Consider the following 21,412-nt stretch of genomic DNA (forward strand, 5'->3'; position numbering starts at 1 on the left):
TCATTTTAATTATTATATTTTCTTATAAAGATATTAATAATATACTTAGAAATATAACAATGTTTTAATATAAGAAGAAATGTAATTTGTGTTTTATATACACTATTTACAAATTTAAAATAATGGGTTTTTTTTTAAACTCATAAAAGTCTCATTTCAGTTAGGAAGAAAGTTTGTTTAGTATTGTTTTTCTTTTAGTATATCTGATAATATTCATTGGAAATGACATAACCACACGTTATCTATACCAATAAAAATCCTGTTAAAATCCAATTTCAAAAAGATGTCATAAATAAAACTATATACTTCCAAGAAAATAGCCCAATATTTTTCATCACATATGCATATGAATCAGAACAGAAAAAAAATTTTTTTCACAATATCCTAAAGAAATTTGAAACATTTTAGCTTTTTTTTTTTTTTTTTTTTTTTTTGTCGTTTTTTCGTGACCAGCACTCAGCCAGTGAGTGCACCGGTCAGTCCTATATAGGATCCGAACCCGCGGTGGGAGCGTCGCCGCGCTCCCAGCGCAGCACTCTACCAAGTGCGCCACGGGCTCGGCCAGAAATTTGAAACATTTTAAAGAAGAGACAGAAGCAGCCTTGCCTCATTGATAGAGCAAATCTCAGAAAGCAAGGCTTCCTTCTTTCCTTTATACATCATGAAATAGAAAAATATCGCGTACTAAATAAAATCTACTAAATGTACTTAATTTAAATAAGCTTATATTCTGCAATTTAATTCTATTTTGAGATTTTTGACAACGAAATTACTTATACTTTTAAAACAGTAAAATAAAGACAACTCTAGAGTCACGGAATAAAGAAAACCAAACAAGCATATGTTAATTACCATGATTTAGCCATTCCACAATATATACATATTTCAAAACATGTACACAAGAAATATGTACAATTTTTATCTGTTAATTAAAAATTAAAACAAACAAAAAAGAAAACTTAAAGAACATTAACAACAAATAAAAATGCAGATTTCAAAGACAAAAAAATCCTCACAATCCAAACAAATCAAAATTTAAGTGCACAGAAGTGGTATCACAAAAAGAAAGTTTTCTCCTGCCTTGGACTGGTAGTCTGAATGATCCTAAAAAATTGTTGCAGAATTTTAAAAACAAAATTTGCAATAAAAACATATACAGATATATATAACCCATAAACCTGAAGTAACTATAATGGAATACAAAAAAATTTAATGTTCAAACAAAATCTGAAAAAATAGTTTGGAAAAAAAATACAAGTTAATGCTGCAGAAGTGCTCAAAAGATACTCATTATAGAGCTGTGGCAAAAACCTATAAAGAGCCAAACGTTGGATGGGTTCTGTTCACTTGATTTTCATATACTGGGAACTAGGTGACCATTAAGAGCTAAGCCACGAATTTTAACCGCTGCATATTCATTCTTCCATAACTGACAAGTTATATCTTCTTTTTTATATTATATTCCTTTATAAACAAGTGTACTGGACATCTTACATATGTAACTTTGCACAACAGACATTAGTCCTCTTATTTCCTTAGAATAAATACTTACTTAGAAATGGAATTTTTTAATAACAAAACTAAGACCATACTTGAAATTTTTAAAACAATTTTCTAAGTGTTTCACTGTGATATTTAATATTCTTCAGAACAAAACACAAGGAAAAAGTGTAAATTTGTCGTTGGAAATTTAAGAATTCACCCCTTTATTCCATTAACAATATCCTATATTAACACAAACACAGTTAACTTACAACCTAAAAATCAGTATAAATTACTGTTGACAAAAGTGGATGAAACCACTTATCACTATACAATTTATATGCTTCCACTTCAAGATGTGCTCCATAAAGCAATAAGTACATCATAAAACTTTGTACTTTACTCAAAGGCCGTATCTAAACATGCATTACGTGTCCTTCTTAGGTTTCAGTCGGTGAAAATCCACTAGGCATATGAGCAACTGTAACACCAACCAGTCGTTCTGAACTTCAATACCAACTGGGCCGAAGGCCTGTTTAGTGTGTTACTGGAAATTAAGCAGCACTAAGATGACGAGATAATGAAGAAATTGTTGCTGTCATTCCACTATTTTCTGTGTTTTGTCTTTATAAGCAAAAATACTGAGGTGAAAGACAACTTCCACAAGTTACTGGAATAAGAATAAGGTAAGAGGCTAAATGTTTCATATTTGTTTACTAAATTTAATTCTAGAACACAATGAGAGTTGGGAGGGGGGAACTGCATTTTTTATTTTATCCTACTGTTATGTTTCAAAGATGACAGGAAACAATTTGAGAAATTTTTCTTTAGTTAATGAATTTTTTTTTAAACCAAAAGGGCACTATTATCAACATAAGCGAAAATTGAGATAGCTAAAGTTAACACTCAAACTGGAAATTCCTTGCCTCTTCTTACTAAATTTCTCATAATTTCCAGAAGCCAGGGGCTAAGTTCCTAAATGCATATATTAACTATTACACTGATAGTGTTAAATTGATTACAATCAATCTGAAATGATAAAACAAATTTAACCAACAACTTCTTTTTCTTCCTGAGTAGCCTAATGTTTCTAAATTTGATCTCTTTATGCTAAAAATTACTTACTGTGTTTTTATTAACTAGGAACAAATTTCAAACTAAATTATAATGGCATTATAGATTCAGAGAATGAATCAAGAAATTGAATTATTTCTTGAGAAAATACAAATATGAATATAAAATGCAAATAAGACCATTAATTCATATCAAAATTAAAATCAGAGTTTCAAATCTACCAGTCCCTAAACTTACTCAGAATGTGAATAAAGTAAGATTCTCTTCTATGAAACAAGTATACGTAGAGATAACATACAGACTTTTATCAAGTAAAGCAGAAGGAGTCTTCTAATATGGTTAATGGAATTATCAAATGTAACAGTAACTCTATGTGGACCTTGTACCAATTTCCAGTGGAGTTGCTGTTACTTTTGATGGTTACCAACTTGCTACAAAATAAAAGCATAACAAAGAAAGACAAAAAATCCTGGTCACTTGACTCATTTGATTCAGGAGGAAAAAAGATAACCTTTCATTCTGTTTATAAAACTGAAAAATAATTAAGAATAAACAATTTTCTTAAATTCAAGTGCTATGACACAAAAAGGATCCAACAATGGAAGATCAGTCATCCTTAAGAAATGGTGTACAGGAAAATGACCTATGAACTGACAGACAATATGGCTAAGTTTGTCTGTCATTTCTGTAGGCCAATATTCTGTATGTCTCTGCTGCTTCAAAATCTGAAATCAATTCAAACCATGCAAGCAACATAATGGCAGATAAACAAAAAGAATCTGTGACACTACCACACAAATGAATCGACTAAATAAACATAAATGATACCCAATGAAAACTTGTTTGTGCTTTTCTGACAAAGCTCTCATTTATTTCACCTAGCTTACTGACCATCCCACTTATATCCCATTTTATTGTCATGATGAAATAATGGTCAATTAAACCAATTTGCTCTACTTACTAGTATATATACATTACATGGTCTGCCCCAAACATGTCAAAAAAATTCCCTAAAAATTTTGCTCTGTAAATACTGAAAAGAATGAGAAACAATGGCAGTGGCTTATAAACATTTCCTAAAAAGAAAACTCTCTGTGAAATTCTAAACAATACTTGTATAAATTTATTTCACCTATAATCACTTTAATTCTTAATAGAGGTATGATGATATTAGTAGTTTACGTCAGACCAAGCTGTAAATTATAAGAACAACAAAGCAACAATATTTAGACCAAAAAAATCTTATCTCGGCTCCAAATTGTAATAATATTGAAACAGCCTTTCAATGACTTCCTGGTCTCTAGCTCCTAGTTTCTTTTCCTAAAACATACTCTTACTCTTCATGCCTATTTAAAAACTTAAACTCCTTCACCTAGTACTCAAGATTCACTACAAGTGGCCCCAGTGAATCTTGCTTACGTCTATCTTTCTATTTCCCTCACACACTGTGCAGTCCCAGGATGGCTCCTACACACGTGCTATGCAGGCTTCCCCGCCCCCACCCCCACCCCGGGTCTTCAGCTCCTGCTGACCCCTCTACTTGCAAAACACTTTTTTTCTTCGAGGCCCAACTGAAATCCCATCTTCTGTGAGTAAAACCAACGAGCTAATTTGTGGTTCCATATTTGCCCACAGCAGGTACTTTGTTCTTCCCTCTGAGCCATGCTGTCCCAGGGTGTGAAATGAACCATGAAATAGTGATACAACCTATCTTTCAAATGAAAAGGAAACTTCACACAAAGGATACTAGAAACTACCCAATACGTGACTACATATATTGAAAAAAACAAAAACTTCTAAAATGTACATCTTCATAGTAGAAGCTTTTTACAAAAATGCTGAAGAACCTCAAGGCAGGGACATTCTATGCCTACAGTCTCTTGAACTCCCCATTACTTGCTGGCTTCTACACCCTCAAATTGTTCACTGGACCCTCAATTGATAAAATGCATAAATACTTACCAAAATGTGCTCAAACTCTTCATTTATGCTATAGCATAATTTAGTAAATATTCCATTAACCAAATTAAAACAAATTACTCAAAGAAAATAAAAACCTAGAATGCATTCCTAAAAGGAATAATTAATATTCCCCTTTCCACATCTGTTAAAAATAGCAACAACACTCAAGGCCTCCCTAATATTACCAGACGATAAACTAGCTGGGCTTCTATCTCATGAAGAGCAGAGGCCATATCCGTCTTGCTCACTTCGGCTGTTAGCAATGCCTACACTGATGTGCACTAAGTGCTGACCAATGCTTCTTGAAAGAACAGACGAATAGCACCTGCTATTTATGGAGCACTGTGCTTTACATCAAGTACTTTACATTTATTATTTAGTATTTGTAATAATCTGCCTGCAACCAGTGTTTTTACTATTTTATAGAAAAGAAAGGTTAAGCAAATTCCTCACAGTTTCACACGCAGTAAATGGCAAAGCCTGGGTTCAACTTTGGCTGTCATTCTCCAAAGCTCATATTCTTTCCAAGTAGCTTCTCTTTCAGAAAGCACATAAGGGAGCTGTTTGGGGTAAGGGAATTATTCTAAAACACAATTGTGACGGTGGCTGTAAAACTGTACAAATTTATAAATCACTTACAATGAATGAATTCTATAGTATGTAAAATATGCCTTGATAAAACTTCAGAAAATGAAACAGGTCTACATGTACTGATTTGGAACAAACTACAAGATATAAAGTGAAAACAAATCAAGGCATAAAGCAGCAGATGGAGAAACTCTCTTAAATATAAATATACACATATGCTGGCAGAGGAATTCATTTTTTCTGAAAAGATTCAGAAAGCACTGTGAGCATCAAAAAAGACTCTGGTGTCTGGAGTAGGAAAAAGCCTGCTTTTCACTAAGTAAACAATTCAGAGTAGAAAAGTTTATAATGTCCATCTATTATCTTTCCAAATTAAAAACAAGAAATAACTGGAAATAATGTAATCATGTGCATTTAACAGTATTATAGTTTCTTAAATTTAAAAGTATCTAAACAATTACATAATGCTATTTTCACTGAAAAGGGGAGTAGACTCAAAATAAAGAGAGCGATTCTAATCCTAACGATTACATTTCAGGCTCCACCACTAAACAACGTTCATCTTTGGATCCCTGATATCTTAAACTAGCACAGTAAATTTTCTTAGAAAAAAATCAGAGCCTTTGCTTTTAAGTATCAGTATTGAAAAAAAATCTACCTTCTGTTAATATTTCAACCATATTAAAGGATCTTCTTCAAATTTATATTTTATCCCCCCAAAAGACTGCTGTTTTAGTTTAACACATAGTCCAAACTGCTTTCCCATTTTTGAAGAAAATACAACTCACTTTAAAACAGTGAAAAATTGTAGAAAGAGTTCTACCTGTTGATCAAGTATTCATCTTTTGTCTTATGATGAAACACAGGAATTGGAACACCCCAAACTCTCTGCCTTGATATACACCAATATGGCCGCCTGTCCAATGTTTCAGCCATGGCATTCAGTGCTGATCCAGGAATAAATTTCACCTTTTTTAGCAATTCCTGCAATTGATTCATAAATCAAATCTAGTGAGAAAGCAGAACAAATTTTCTAGAACTGTCATCATTTTCCTAATGCAGTTTTTGATTTTGAATGTATTAATTCACGTGCCCCACCAAAAAAGAAAAAAAAAAAAGCTAAAACACTAAAGATTTCATAGCAAATAAGGCAAAGTAAAAATGGACTGCTAAGGACTTAATAAATAACATCAAGAGCAAACTTCATCTTTGGAGGATGCAACAAGAGATTTTATATCAATTTCTGATTTACATCAACCCTAGATCAAAACTGGTAATAAAAGAGTTAAGGGAAGTATTATAAACTTCATTAAACTACAGTTAAAATCAATTCTAACTTGATTTCAAACCTTTTTTGAAATGCTACTATCGTAGGTTGACAAGCAAGGATTGCAAAAAAAGACTGATTTTTACAGAGTATGGTTTACAATACAGAAAATATTTTCTCAAAATAACAGTAATTTCCTATTTGCTTACCATCTCTCAAGAACTCTTCTTTCCCACCCACCCCCCAAAAAGTTGTAAATTACTAGCATTTGATTTCGTTTCACTTCTCAATTATCAAAAGATGAATTGTATAGCGCAGATGTTTGATAATAATCTTCCACAAAGCTAAAATATGTTAACCTGATTTTTAAAAATCTGTCTGTCCATTAATAAAAGCATTTTTCTATTTTCAGAGCAGGTTTAAACGGCTCCCTCACTTACCTTAACTACCAGACATCCCCTCACTGAAAACACTTTGTAGCACCACCTACTGGCAGAATAGCAACATCTCTGAAATTCAGTTTGATTAATACTTGGTTTGAAAAAAATCTAAGAAATGGTCCCAGAAGCATGGAACAAAGCAACGCCTGCTATCCTAGGCAGGAGCCGCAGGCAGCCCCCTCCACCCAGAAGCAGGCAAGAGAGCAACACCTGGAGTCCTAGGCAGGAGCCAAGGACGGCAGCCCCCTCTACTCGGAAGCAAGCAAGGAGCACGCCAAAACCACCACTTCCATTTGGGTGGTCCACCACAGCCACTGCCACGGCCACGGCTGCCAAAAAAGGGGCTTGACACCACAGCAGCAGCCACAGCCACTGTGCAGACAGCCCACCAGACACTCAACTGTATTGACATTGTTGATTTTTCTCTACTGCTTTTTAATTTCCTATTTCATATATTTCTGTTGTAATCTTTGTTATTTCCTACTTATACTTGCTTTTGGTTTAGTTTGCTCTTCTTTTTCTACTTTCTTAAGGTAGAAGTTTACATTACTGATTTGAGATTTTTCTTATTTTTAATATAGGTGTTTACATGTATATATTTTCTTCTAAGCATTGCATGAGCCCTGCATCCTATGAATTTTGATATGTTGCGCTTTGATTTTTATCTCAAAGTTCTCTCTAATCTCCCTGTGATTTTTCTTTTCATCCATTGTTTATTTAGGAGAGTGTTGTTAGAGAACGCATTCAGTGAAACAGAGCAAATATATATTAAATATTCAGAACACCAGTTACAAAGTATTTAACTCAAAGCAACAACGTTTTAAATAGACTGTAATTTCAATCTTAAAGTATGTGCCAGACCCTGTTCTGGGAACTTTTACTTACCCCACCCACAAGGTAGGCATTATTATCACCTATACACAGATAAGGAAACTGAGGTTCTGGGAGGTTAAACAACTTGTTAAACTCAGTTCTATCCTAATTCTATGCTACTTTCACTATACCAGGCAGGAAAGTTTACTTAATAACTGTAATTTGGGCAAGTAATTTAATCTATTTAAGCCTCATTTTCTACACATGTATAGTTAAAGAATGGAAGCCTAAGGTCTTTTCACAGCTAAAATTCTACAATTTTATGAAAACAAATCACAATAACGTCAATCCCTTCCACTTCCAAAACCCCACCTCAACCGTACAGAACTCCTTTTATACTGAGGGAATGATAAACCCAACCCCTTATAATAGGATGCATTTTATACCTTGGCTGTGGTCTTAATATCCGTGATATTTACAAACCACTGTTTGCTGGCACGAATAACCACTGGTTTCTTAGTCCTCCAGTCATAGGGATAGCTGTGTACCAATTTTTCCACTTTTAACAAGTTCTTTGCAGTCTGAAGCATCTTTATAACTTAAAAAAAATTGACATTAGACATAATTAATAAGTACTATGAAAATCCTAATAACACTCTAACTTCCCAGAGAATACTAAATCTGGACCAATAGTGCCAGTAAGCATAGCCACCTTCCAGGTATCAAAGGCATAACCTGGGTATCTCTAGGCAAAAAAAAGCAGGGAATGTAAAACCTTAATCAGACTCCAAATGCTCTTCTCAAAGCTCTTTACGTCAAAGAAGAGATAAACAGAATATGACTAGAATTCTAGATTTGAAATTCAGAGTTGTAGTGGACAAATTATGTCCCCGCAAAACTCACTGAAGCTTGAATCATATCCCCCAAGTTTTATGTATTAGAAACTTAGCTCCCACTGTGACTGTCAAAAGGGTGAGAAATCCTATTATGGTAGTTGTAGTGGATTGAATTATGTCCCTCCAAAACTCCCTGAAGCTTGAATTGTGTCCCCCAAGTTATAAGTATTAGAAACTTAGCCCCCACTGTGACTGTTAAGAGGGTGGGAAATCCTATTATGGTAATTGAAAGGTGGAGCCTTGAAGGGGATTGTAGGTCCATGCAGTAGTGAATGGATTAAAAATGGTGGTCAGGGGCATGGTTCTGAGGGCTTTAAAAGAAGAGGAAAGTCTGCCTTTTGCTCTCTCTCTGCTTCCACACCATCTTGCAATGTGAGACCCCTGGGTCACTGTCACCACCACCAGATGGACTTTTGACTTCCCAGCCTCAGAAACTATAAGCAATATATGTTGTTTTTCTTTATAAATCACCCAGTCTCAGGTATTCTGTTATAACAATACAAAATGGACTAATATAGTAATTGAAAGGTGGAACCTTGAAGAGGTGATTGGATTGCAGTAGGAAATAGATTAATAACAGCAGTCAGGGGCGTGGTACTGAGGGCTTTAAAAAGAGAGTGAATGAGGAGGTTACTCTCTGCTGTCTCTGCTCTGCCATTTCACAATGTGACACCCTGCCATCACTGAAGTCACCACAAAAGAAAGCCTTCACCAGATGTGTTCCCTGGACTTTGGACTTCCTAGCCTCTGAAACTGTAAGCAATAAATTTTGTTTCTTTTATAAATTACCCAGTTCTGTGTATTTTATTATAAGCAACAGAAACAGACAAATACAAGAGTCATAATCTTTCATACAATGAGTATTAAAATGGTCTCCAGCAGAAACCAGGTGTGGTGGGTTAAACTGTGTCTCCCAAAAAGACCCTATGCCACAGTACCAGTGAATGTAACCTTATTTGAAAATTGGGTCTTCTAAGATGTAATAAAGTTAAGGTGAGGTCACACTGAATTAGAGTGGGCCCTAAATTCAATGACTGGTATCCTTACTAGAGGACAGGATACACAGAGAAACACACAAGGGCTAAAGAAGGCCACATGACAACAGAGGCAGAGACTGGAGTAATGGCAGCTGTAAACCAAGGAACGCCCAGGATTTCCAGGAGCTATCAGAAGCTGGGAAGAGGCAAAGGACTCTTCCACAGATCTCTCAGAGGGAATACAGTTCTTTCAACACCTTGATTTTGGACTTCCAGAACTTGAAAGAATAAGTTTCTGTTCTATTAAGCCACCAAATTTTAAGGTAATTTGTTACAGGAGCCCTAGAAAAGTAATATACCAGGTCTAATTAGTCTTAGTCCTACTGTGGGCAAAGGAAGTTTTCATAGCATCTGGTCCCTGAATCCATGAAGAAAGGCAGAAAGATAATTCAACACTGGAAGACCCATCAAGATCCTAACACATAAATCATGCTATATGGGTCAGTTATTTACAAGGGTTAAAAAGAAGGGGAGAGAAGAAAAGGAGGAGAGAAAAAAAAAAAGTAGGTAGAATGTCTGATTCATAGTCAACATTTAGCCCCAGGCTTGATTTTCTTTCCACAAAAGTAATGCTGCTAATTATTACCTCCATAGCCCTAAAATAACATCACTACCTGTTGACTTCCCTTATTTGCTTAAACAAATACAGCAGATCAAAGCAAAAGATGAAAAAGTCCCAAATTCCATTTTAAACCATGTGTCAAAACAAAATATAATTTTAGATTTCATTTCTATTCAAAGCATAAGAAGTCAGAATAGCTAGCAAAAGTTACTGCTGGCTGTTTTCAGAAAACATATGATATCAACAGACACAATACTAACCCACATCAGTCCCCTCTTCAAGGACAGCCTTGTTTTGAAGTTCAGGACCTGCAACATCTGTGAAAATTCCAGCTTCATCCACTAAACAGTCCTACAAAGTATCATTTGAACAATTGAAATAAAGCATCAAGACATTTTATCTTATGACAATATCTGGCAAAATAATATATATAAAACATCTCAGTATTGCCTAGTCTCTCTATACATTGAAAAAACGGGAACTTCTTATTCAGTCAACAGAAATTTGTGAATTTTATAAATTTAAACCACCAAAGACGAAATGTGTTATTAAAGCATATACCTAAAGCTTAATAACAAAAAGTAACAAAATACACTAAAACATCTTTGACTACTCTGTTATTTACATACCTATGGCAATGTATACAGTTGTTCACTTTGAGACTTGCCTTTTAACTAAAGAAACTTGCCAAGTAGCTGAAGTGTGTAAAATAAATTTAGAGAGGATTGTTTAGTTAAAAAAATAAAAATTATCCTTTTCAACTACTTAGTAAGATCTATGTGCCATTTTTCTGGAACTAAAACTAATTTGTCTATGTGAGCTAATACTTAAAAGAAGTTACTTAAAAAGTGCTCCACGTAATATATATTCTTTAATGTTAACTTTGTGTTGATTTTGTGCTAATTCTGGGAAATCTCTCTCAATAATTGTGATAGTATGTATTAATGCAGCTTCAAAGTATTACATAAACCTAAGCATTTTACAATTTAATTATGATGAGAAAAATCATTATTATCAAAAAATAAAGACTTAGGATTTATCCCTTTTGTGCTACCAGATGAGTAATTAAAAAGGAAAAAAGAGGAATAGTACCACAGGCAGGTTGTGTTGAGACGCTACACTGTAATCTTCCATACCATGAGCTGGGGCTGTGTGAACCAATCCTGTTCCCTTTGACATGGTCACATGACTTGCAGGTAAAAGAGGAGAGACTTTATCAGGAATTAAAGGATGACTGCAAGTACCATTTTCCAATTCTACACCTGTGCAGAAAGAAAACCTCTATTAAGAATCATTTTAAATGGCAAATCTCTCTCTTTAAGCTTAGCAACAGAACATCACACTAAAAGTGCCAAGAACAAGTGAAAGAACAAGCCTGGCTGGGCTCAAATCCTGGCTTCCCCTTTACTTGCTCTATGACCTTCAGGAATCTATAAAATGTGGATAATTACGGTTCCTACCTCAGAGGGTTGCTGTGAGGATAAACAGAGTTAATGCATTCTAAGTGTTTTGGGCAGTTAGCATAATACCTACCACACACACAGTAAATGCTATGAAATATTAGTAATTTTATCTACTATTATCTATTATAACAAATAGATAACTCAAATGAGACTAAGAAAACTTATCTAACTTATGTACAGCTATTTATATTTTGGAACAAAAGGACAAAGAAATTCTGGATCAACAGGTAGATAACCAGTCGGTTCTAATACTACCTCTGTGGGAAATCACTATTGCTGATTTCTCAATGTTACCCTAAAAAGGTAAGAGATGATAAATAATACCTAATAGTTACTGGGCACCCAGCATCTACTAGATTCAACATAAATTCTTCATCTTAATACTACAAAACAGGTAATATTATCCCCAATTTATAAATGAGAAAATTTCAGAAAATGTAGGCATATGCCTGAGATCACAAGGCCAATAAATCATTAAATCCAACTTTCAGGGCAAATCTGACTCAAACTTTAATGATCTATATAATTCTAGCTCTCTTTAAATAATACATCATACCGATCATCTTATTTTTCTATACCATTATTAACGTTTCCCACCCTTACTGCTTCTTGAATTCCATAAACTAATCTTTTGTGTTTTAAAATAACAAATGGATTTACTAGAAGGATTACCTGGTTCTACCTATCCGCTCACTGAGATAAGTCTGTTCATCCTAGCTACTCATTAATAATTAAAGAAACTTCACAGCCCCCTTACTCCTTAGATCTTCCCAAGTCATTCCTCATCTTCCTGAATTAAACAATGTCTTTAAAAATCTGTTCTACAGGGAAAACTTCTCCACTCCTACGATACTTTTTTCTAATCATATAGCAATCAAAACTATGTAACCTATTCATATCACCAGAAGAACACAATTTTTTAACTTTGACATTTCACTTGACAGCCCTGTTTCAGACTTCATTTTGGTTAAAACAGCACGAAGCTTTTTATTCTAAAAAGCTTGAGAAAAACCAACATTCCCTTTTAACTGATGACAATAAACCTCCCTTTTCTGAAAAAAATCATGCCTTCTCCTTACTGTTCAACTTGGTTGGCTTGACATTTTATTCCTAGAAAATCATTTGCAAACTTAATACTTCAGGATGCATTCTTTTCCAGATAATTCATAATGACATTAAAGAAGAAAAGTGTCAATGCTGATTTTTAGAGAAATATACTATTTAGTTTTCACTTTGATTCTTTTCTCTAAGTTAGTTTCATAAGACAAGTCCCCATGACCCTATGTACTCTTTACACATTTTTAGTAATGTGATGGAATTTGGATTATTGTCCTCCCAGAACTCACATGCAAATTCGACCCCCAATGTGGCAGTGTTGGGAGCTGTCTGAACCATGGGGCCGGATCCCTCATGAATGGATTAATGCTCTCCCTGGGGGGTGGGGTCGTGAGTGAGATCTCGCTCTATTAGTTCTCGTGAGAGATGGTTGTTTAAAAGATCCCTCTCTCTCTCTTGCTTCCTCTTGCCATGTGATCTGCTTGTACCCTCCAGCTGCTGCCACTCTCCGCTATGAATAGCAGCCCAAGGCCCACACCAGATGCAGCTGTCCCAGAATCGTAAGCAAATAAACCTCTATTCTTTTTAAATTACCCAGTTTCAGGTATGCTATTACAGCAACACAAAATGGACTAATACATATGGAAATCAAAGGTTTGGGAAAATCAAAGTAAACATACTCTATTAACTTTCCTTTATCTCCATACTTACTGTATCTACCACCTAATACTCTCCCTTACTCTCCCCACTCCCCTGCAAATAAAAAGAGCTCTAAGCAATTAATAAGAAATAATTAATATCTTTCTGGAAAGAAAACCTACCCTATACAGATGACTCCATTTTATCTGTTCAATGTTTGTACTACTTTAATAAGCTAGTTATCACCAGCTTATTCTTCTAGGAATGGGAAGTATATATAATCCTCTGCAATGTGGTGGCCCAAAATGGCAACCCAGTAATTCTCTGCACAGTAATAATTTGAAATAATTATGCAAGCTAGACAAAAGATCTTTAAATTTAACCTTAATATTTTATTTAGCTTCTGTGATAACATCTAACTTGTCAATGAAATCTTTAACACTTTCTGTACTTAAAAGGTAGAGGAGTATGGAGTAAAGAACATAGTGGGTCCTCCAACTTACCTACAGCACCAACAAGGATCAAATGGTCTTTTTCTTTTTTTTTTTTTTTTAAAGATGACCGGTAAGGGGATCTTAACCCTTGACTTGGTGTTGTCAGCACCACGCTCAGCCAGTGAGCAAACCGGCCATCCGTATATGGGGTCCGAACCCGGGGCCTTGGTGTTATCAGCACCGCACTCTCCCGAGTGAGCCACGGGCCGGCCCAGGATCAAATGGTCTTAAACATTCTGTAGCTCTTTTCCTGCCTTTGACATGAAAACCTTTTTATTTTTGTTAAGGTTGCTTTAACTTCTGCTGTGGATTGAATGTTCCCACAAAACTTGATGCTTGATCCCCACTGTAACAGTGCAAAGAGGGTGAGAATTTGAAAGGTGGGTCCTTTAAGAAGTGATCAGATTGTGAGGACTGTGCCTTTGTGAATGGATTAATCCATTCATGAAGTAATGGGTGTGGTTTTGATGGCTTTATAATAAGTGCAAGTGAGGAGGTTAGCTCACTCTTGCTCAGCCCATTCACGCCATGTGATATCTCGGGTGACCCTGGACCCTGTAGAGAGTCCCCACCCAGAAGAAGGCCCTCACCAGATATGTTCCCTGGACTTTGGATTCCTGGCCTCTTAGACTGTAAGAAATAAATTTCATCTCTTTACAAATTACCCAGTTTCAGGTATTCTATTATAAGCAACAGAAACAGACTAATACAACTTCTAAATGGCTTATAACTGAACTGATGAATTTAGAGGGCTTTCCTATTTAGTTAGGCAGTCTTTCCATTTTTTTGTATCTTTATTCACATGATTGCTTTTTTGGCAAGAAACTCAAAGATATATTTATACCTAAGGATCAAAGATAATTTTTAACTTCCCTAGACTTCCATAGCTATATTTTAAAACCAGTCACTACTTCAGACATCCGAAGTTAGAGCTTACTAAGAATTCTTTTGATAGAAGCACTGCTTTTGGAATAATTTTCAAAATTTATCAATTCTCTACTCATGTTAAGATCATATACCAAAATATAAGCATATTTATTTCCTTCCTTGCTCCTTCTATTAAATCAGATAAAAATAAATTTAACAATTAATTTTGCATAAAACTTTACAAAGTAACTATCTGACATTTGCCAGAAGCTTTTTCATCTGTTGCACCTATGTCAATGTTCATATTTTTCTATATTCCTATTATGCTTAATGTATATTCTCCTTCAGTGTAATCAATGTAAAATATATTCTAGAAAGGTAGAGGCCATACCTGTTTCAATTCACTATGAGTAATTTAAGCAAAGCAGTGAACTCAAATCAACCCAATATTTTGGTGACTATGACTGTGAGAATATCCATAAATCTTCACCTGAAAATGTTGAAATAACCTCAAACGTTGTTTCCAAAGTAGAAGCAACAGATGCTACTTTATCTGCAGCCAGTATGTAGAGGTCTCCAGAATTGGAACATTTCACAATAGCATACCTAACATAAAATTTTAGGAGAAAATTACTAATAATAAAAAAAGAAGAGCCACAGATAACATTTTAATTTTTTATATTATTTTAGAAAAACTAACTTCAAGATCAAAAAGTACTATTTTTAAAACACGTTATACCTTACATATCTGTTTTATTTTCCCAAAAAGCTACATATAAGGTCTTAAAAAGTATCATGTAAAGCTTAATCTACATGAACATAATAACTTCAGATATAATTCACTTAATTTTAGGAGGATAATGAGAATAAATTCAAAATAATCTTAATGATGGAATGGATCTTATTTGTGGATAAAACAAAAATGAAAAAATATACCTACTTCGATTCTGGCATATAACAAACAGCCTGATTGGCTGGAATTGTCCAAGGCTGGGTGGTCCAGACTAAAAAACTAACAGAAGATGAACCATCTGTGAAAATGACATTGTAAATATGTTAGCAAATGTTATAGTTCCATAACTTTAATACATTGAAGCAATGAATAAATCTTACCTATAAGAGATGCCAACTTAGGAGAAGGTTTCAAGAGAGGGAATTTTACATATATTGAATGACTGACATGCTCAGGATTATATTCAAGTTCTGCTTCAGCCAATGCAGTCCTAAGGTTTAAAAACATTAAACATAAATATTTGGAAGCCTCACATATTTCTCTTCATTAAATAACAAAAAGCACACATATACCTTGAGGAGGGAGACCAAAACACAGGTTTGTAAGATCGATAAACCAAGCCCTATAAAAGACAAAGATATTAATATATAGTAAAGCTGGAATTTTGTATCACATATTTTAACACACTGAAAGGAAAAAAATACATTACCTTCTCATACAATTGGTAAAAAATCCTCAACTGTTTGGCTTCATACTTTCCATCAAATGTATAGTAGCAATTATTCCAATCTGCCATTATTCCCCAACGAATAAATGCTGATTTCTGTTTCTCAATGGCTGCTTTAGCAAATGATCTAGCTAAAAAAATAAAAGAAAATGAAGGAAAAAAAAGGGAAAGAAAAAGCTTTTGAAAACCAAGGAACTCAAATTCCTTTTTGAACTTAAATTCTTAAACATGAGTTAGCATATATCTCTCTAAATGCAAGTGTTGTGCAGTTTAGACTAAAATTTTTTAAAAGGAAGATTACTTGAAGACAGTATTTATTACTGTCTTCTGTATTTTCCAGACTTTATACAATGATCTCACACTTAGAAAAAATGAACTGGAATAATTATTCCCCATTCTTTCTTTCTTTTTTTTTTTTTTAAAAGATGACCGGTAAGGGGATCTCAACCCTTGGCTTGGTGTTGTCAGCACCACGCTCAGCCAGTGAGCTAACTGGACATCCGTATATAGGATCCGAACCCGTGGCCTTGGTGTTATCAGCACCGCACTCTCCTGAGTGAGCCACGGGCCGCCCCCCCCCATTATTTCTTGATTTAAGAAAAGATCAGAGAATAATTCTTATTTCATGATATATACAAAAAACTAATCAGTATGTCGAACCTAACCAATGATAATATGTTTCACAAAAAAGTAAAAAATCTTCACAATCATATCCAAATGTACTATAATATAACACATAAAAAAAGAAAATTCCTCCCTGGCTCAGTCTACACAAGGAAAGGATTAAATAAGAGATTAATTTAAATATATGTATTTTGGAATTATATAAAATAAGAGATTAATCTAAATATATGTATTTACTTTTATTTTAGAATTTACTGAAATGAGTCAAAAAGTCTTACCCAGGAAAGTAAAAAAAAAAAATTGACTAAAATAATAATTTCACAAAACATGAACACTAAAGAACTGAAAAATGTAATTGGAAATGTTTACAAAGTCTTTCCTTCAATCTCTAAATATAAGTTGTCAAAAAAAATCAATTAGGGCCGGCCCCATGGCACACTCAGGAGAGTGCAGCGCTTGGGAGCTCAGCGGCGCTCCCGCCATGGGTTCGGATCCTAAATAGGAATGGCCGGTGCACTCACTGGCTGAGCGCGGTGCAGACAACGCCAAGCCAAGGGTTGCGATCCCCTTACCAGTCACAAAAAGACAAAAAAAAAAAAAAAAAAAAAAAAATCAATTAAACAAAATCTGCATTTTCTGTGACACTATGTATTCTCCAGAAGTTCTCATTATAACCAAAATAAAAGGCCGCTTTGATAAAGCCCTGACTTTTCCAAGGAATCTAAGTGTTTACAAATATCATTTTAAAACAGAGATATTATTTACCTTTTTCTCTAATTTCCATAGCTGAAAGATTCTGAGTTTTTCCACCAAGTTCTGATAATACTTTTATTTCAATGGGCAATCCATGACAATCCCAGCCAGGCACAAAATGTATTTTGGAACCGTTCATCATATGGTATCGATTGGCTATGTCTTTCAAAATCTGCAAAGATAAAATGATAATCAACATTCATACATAAAGGATGTGGACAAGAATTTATATTGTTAATTTAATATCATTTTAAAACACTGAGAAAACCCAATTCTAAAAAGATTTATATAAAATAATCTATTAAACCTACAAACACAAGTGTTATATAAACACAGAAGTAACAGGTATTTGAATTTTTAAAATGCCATTAACTCCACTGAAAGGAAATCAAAGAGTAAGAGATTTCAAAGGGAAAAACATTATGCTTAAAATTACTAATTTGTTTGTAAAGCTGGAATATGGAAAAATGCAGCCCATACTAGCTTTTTAAGAAATACTTTTGACCTTCTAAAAACCAGAGTACAAATAAGTTAACTAGAAATTTACTCAAATAAAAAATAATAATACGAATAATCCAATATTATTTACATTTAGCTAAGAAAAATTATAGAATCACTGCAGAATTATAATGCACTCAGAGAATGCAATATTATGGGTAACTCCTGTCATTGACAAAAAACCCTTAATAAAACAATAGACTTCTCCTCTAGGTCTACTTCTATACTGATTTACCTTTCTTAGTTCACTTTAGATACTAGACGACAAAAAATGCCTTTTAAAAAAATGTATTACTATTACAGAATGGAGGATTAAAGGCAAAGAATAGATTTGGCTCCAAGCTCAATTTCTTTCTTCCCAAGAAGGCCCAGTAGTCCAAAGAATAATATCCTACTTTTCACACCTATCAAAAGTAGAAGAGATATTACACATTCCTCCTACCCCTTCCCTCCTTTAAAAATTCTAGTTTTCAAACTTCTTACCAAAAAACAGGAGGGACCCTTTATAATCTGGATGGTAGTCACACAACAAAATTCGTCTAGCTATACGTACTTAAGATTTGTATGTTTTACTCTAGGTATATTACTTAAATCAATTAATATATAAGTAACTTCCTTTCCACTTATCCCTATTGAAAATTATTTGCTTTAGGGCCAGCCCATGGCTCACTTGGCAGAGAGTAGTGCTGATACCACTAAGGCCATGAGTTCCGATCCCCATATAGGGATGGTTGGTTGGCTCACTTGGGAGAGAGTGGTGCTGACAACACAAAGTTAAGGGTTAAGATCCCCTTGCTGGTCATCTTTTTAAAAAAGAAAAAAAAAAAAAAAAAGAAAGAAAATTATTTGGTTACTCATGAGGGTACTTCAAAAAGCTCGTTGATATGGTTGAATGTTTGTCCCCTCCAAAACTCAAGTGGAAGAGTGATCCTCGATGAGGCAGTGTTGAAAGGTGGAGCCCTCATGAATGCATTAATCCATTAATGGGTTAATGAATTAATGGATTACTATGGACATGGAGTGGTTGCTTTATAAGGAGAACACATAAAAACACTCTTGCCAATCTTGCCATGTGATTGCCTGCATCACTACAGGACTTTGCAGAGAGTTTCCAACAAGAAGGCCATCACCAAATGTGCCCCCTGGACCATGGACTTCCCAGCCTCCAAAACTGTAAGAAATAAATTTCACTTTCTTATAAATTACCCAGTTTCAGGTATTCTATTATAAGCAACAGAAAACTAATACAGAAAATTGGTACCAAGAAGTGGGGTGTTGCCCATAACAAATAAATACCTGAAAATGTGGAAGCAGCTTTGGAACTGGGTAATAGGCAGAGGCTGGAAGAATTTGGAGGCTCCGGCTAGAAAAAGCCTAGATTCTGGTGAGGGCTTAGAAGACAAGAAGAACAGGGAAAGTTTGGAATGTCTTAGAAACTGGTAAAGTGGTGGTGACCAGAATGCTGATAGAAATATGGACTGTAAAGACGATGCTGAAGAAGTCTTAGATGGAAATGTGGAGGAGCTTACCAAAAATTGGAGCAAAGCTCACCCTTTTTATATAGTTGCAAAGAATTTGGCTGGATTATGTCCACGCACAAGGGGTTTATGGAATGTGGGACTTAAGAGTGATGAACAGGGTATTTGGCGTTAGAAATGTCTAGACAGCAAAGCATTCAGGGAGCTGCGTGGCTACTTCTAACAGCTTATGCTGAATTACAGCAACAAAGGCTATGTGGACCTGCTCCCTAGTAAAATTAGTGAAAATTATTTTTAAAACAACCATTTAAAGCCTCTGGAAATGTTCCTAAGGGAATACAGCAAATGTGGAAACATCGATACAAAAAAAATCTACAAAAATTTGGTGAGAAAACTGAGTCTACAGTATTTGACCCAGAACCACTCCCTCTCCCAGCTACCAGTTCAGTGAGGTGAAGACTCCACTCCACACTGCTGCAGCCAAGAACACAAGGCTCCCTAGCCCCCCTACTCCCAGTCACAGGGTTATCTTCCCCAGGAAGGCAGGACATTGACATATCTCATCCTGCCTTAGCTACCTGTTGCTGAAGCTAAGTTCTGGGCAAATGCAGTCAGGACACAGGGGCTCCCTTCCTTCACTCAGCCCCCACTTGTGGAACAGAAGCTCTCCCTTGGGTGTGGGGCTGCTGGGAATCCTGGAGCCCCAATCACTCTAGTCCTGGCTCATAAGATGATGGTTCCACACCAGCAGAGACAGCTCAAGAAGACCTCATACTACTACCCACCCATAAGTGTTCAGCTCCTAAAGTGGGGTGTCCTTCAGAGAGGTGTACAGTTGTCCTCATTCTCAGCTCCAGAGCCCTGGCTGGGATATTTTGCCTGGGTCAAAGAGAAGCAGGCAGTAAAACAAATAGTTCCTAACCTCTTTCTGTTAACAGAGCATGGAGGAGTTCAGACATAAGGAGGCTCAGAAGCAGTGGAGGCTGTAGAAAAAGGCAATTGGGAGATGATTCATAGATTCAAGATGGTACAGGCTAAACTGTAGCCCAGATAGTCTGCAGGACAGAACCAGGGGCAGAAACAGCTGGCAGAGGTCCTCCGGGTATCAGAACAGGTATCAAACACTGACCTCAGGAACTAATCCTTCAGCTGACCCCAAACTTAATTATATTAGTGTACAGAACAACCTATGCCCAGGGAATTGTTGAAAAGAATAGAGCAAAGAGCTGGAAAATTTCAGTGCTAAACAGATGGGTGTTGTCAGGGAGAGGATAGAAGCTATGCCAAAATCATTGTCATCTCAGAGTGACTGTGGGCATACCCAAAGTTGTGCCTCCCTGAGAAGCAACATCAGAGCCTTAAATTGGGGAAGGGTGGAAGGGAGCAGGAACAGAGTTCATGAAAATAATGCAGCCACTCACTAAACATATAAACAAGAAAGTAACAATGACAAGCCTCTGCGGGTGGGAAAGACTATTGTTCAGATTTACTACATCATCTAAAATGCCCAGTTTTCAACAAAAATATTACAAGAAATATAAAAGTATGATCCATACACTGGGGAAAAAAAGCAGGCAACAGAAACTGCCTATAAGAGGAACTAGATGTTAGATTTAACAGAAAAAGACTTCAAAATAGCCATTATAAATATGTTCGAAGAACTAAAGTAAACCATGATTAAATAGGTAAAGGAAGGTATGATGACAATGTTACTTTGAATAGAGAACATCAATAAAGAAACAGAAATTGTTAAAAAGAAAAAAAAGACCCAAACGGAAATTCTGGACTATAACAACTAAACTGAAAAATTCACTAGAGGAGTTCAACAGTAGATATGACCTAGGAAAGAATGAATCAGTGACTTGAAGATATATCAATAAAAACTGCATATTCCAAAGAACAAAAAGAAAAAAGAAAAATGAACAGTGCTTTAGAAAAATATGGGAAATACATCATTCA

The 21,412-nt window shown here is 35.2% G+C and overlaps 1 protein-coding gene across 1 annotated transcript in view; it reads right to left on the bottom strand.

Annotated features, from left to right (window-relative positions):
• The window catches only part of IARS2 (isoleucyl-tRNA synthetase 2, mitochondrial), a 46,317-nt gene that overhangs the window by 17,983 nt on the left and 6,922 nt on the right, over positions 1–21,412 (bottom strand). The window contains exons 3-12 of the mRNA XM_063114000.1: positions 17,490–17,649; positions 16,083–16,231; positions 15,946–15,995; positions 15,754–15,863; positions 15,581–15,671; positions 15,131–15,246; positions 11,214–11,383; positions 10,382–10,472; positions 8,073–8,224; positions 5,930–6,090 (exon numbers count right to left, since the gene is read on the bottom strand). Of these exons, the coding sequence (XP_062970070.1) occupies positions 5,930–6,090; positions 8,073–8,224; positions 10,382–10,472; positions 11,214–11,383; positions 15,131–15,246; positions 15,581–15,671; positions 15,754–15,863; positions 15,946–15,995; positions 16,083–16,231; positions 17,490–17,649 (1,250 nt within the window). The remainder of the gene's footprint in view (positions 1–5,929; positions 6,091–8,072; positions 8,225–10,381; positions 10,473–11,213; positions 11,384–15,130; positions 15,247–15,580; positions 15,672–15,753; positions 15,864–15,945; positions 15,996–16,082; positions 16,232–17,489; positions 17,650–21,412) is intronic.

This window comes from Cynocephalus volans, chromosome 11 (assembly GCF_027409185.1).
Source record: "Cynocephalus volans isolate mCynVol1 chromosome 11, mCynVol1.pri, whole genome shotgun sequence".
Taxonomy (NCBI): domain Eukaryota; kingdom Metazoa; phylum Chordata; class Mammalia; order Dermoptera; family Cynocephalidae; genus Cynocephalus; species Cynocephalus volans.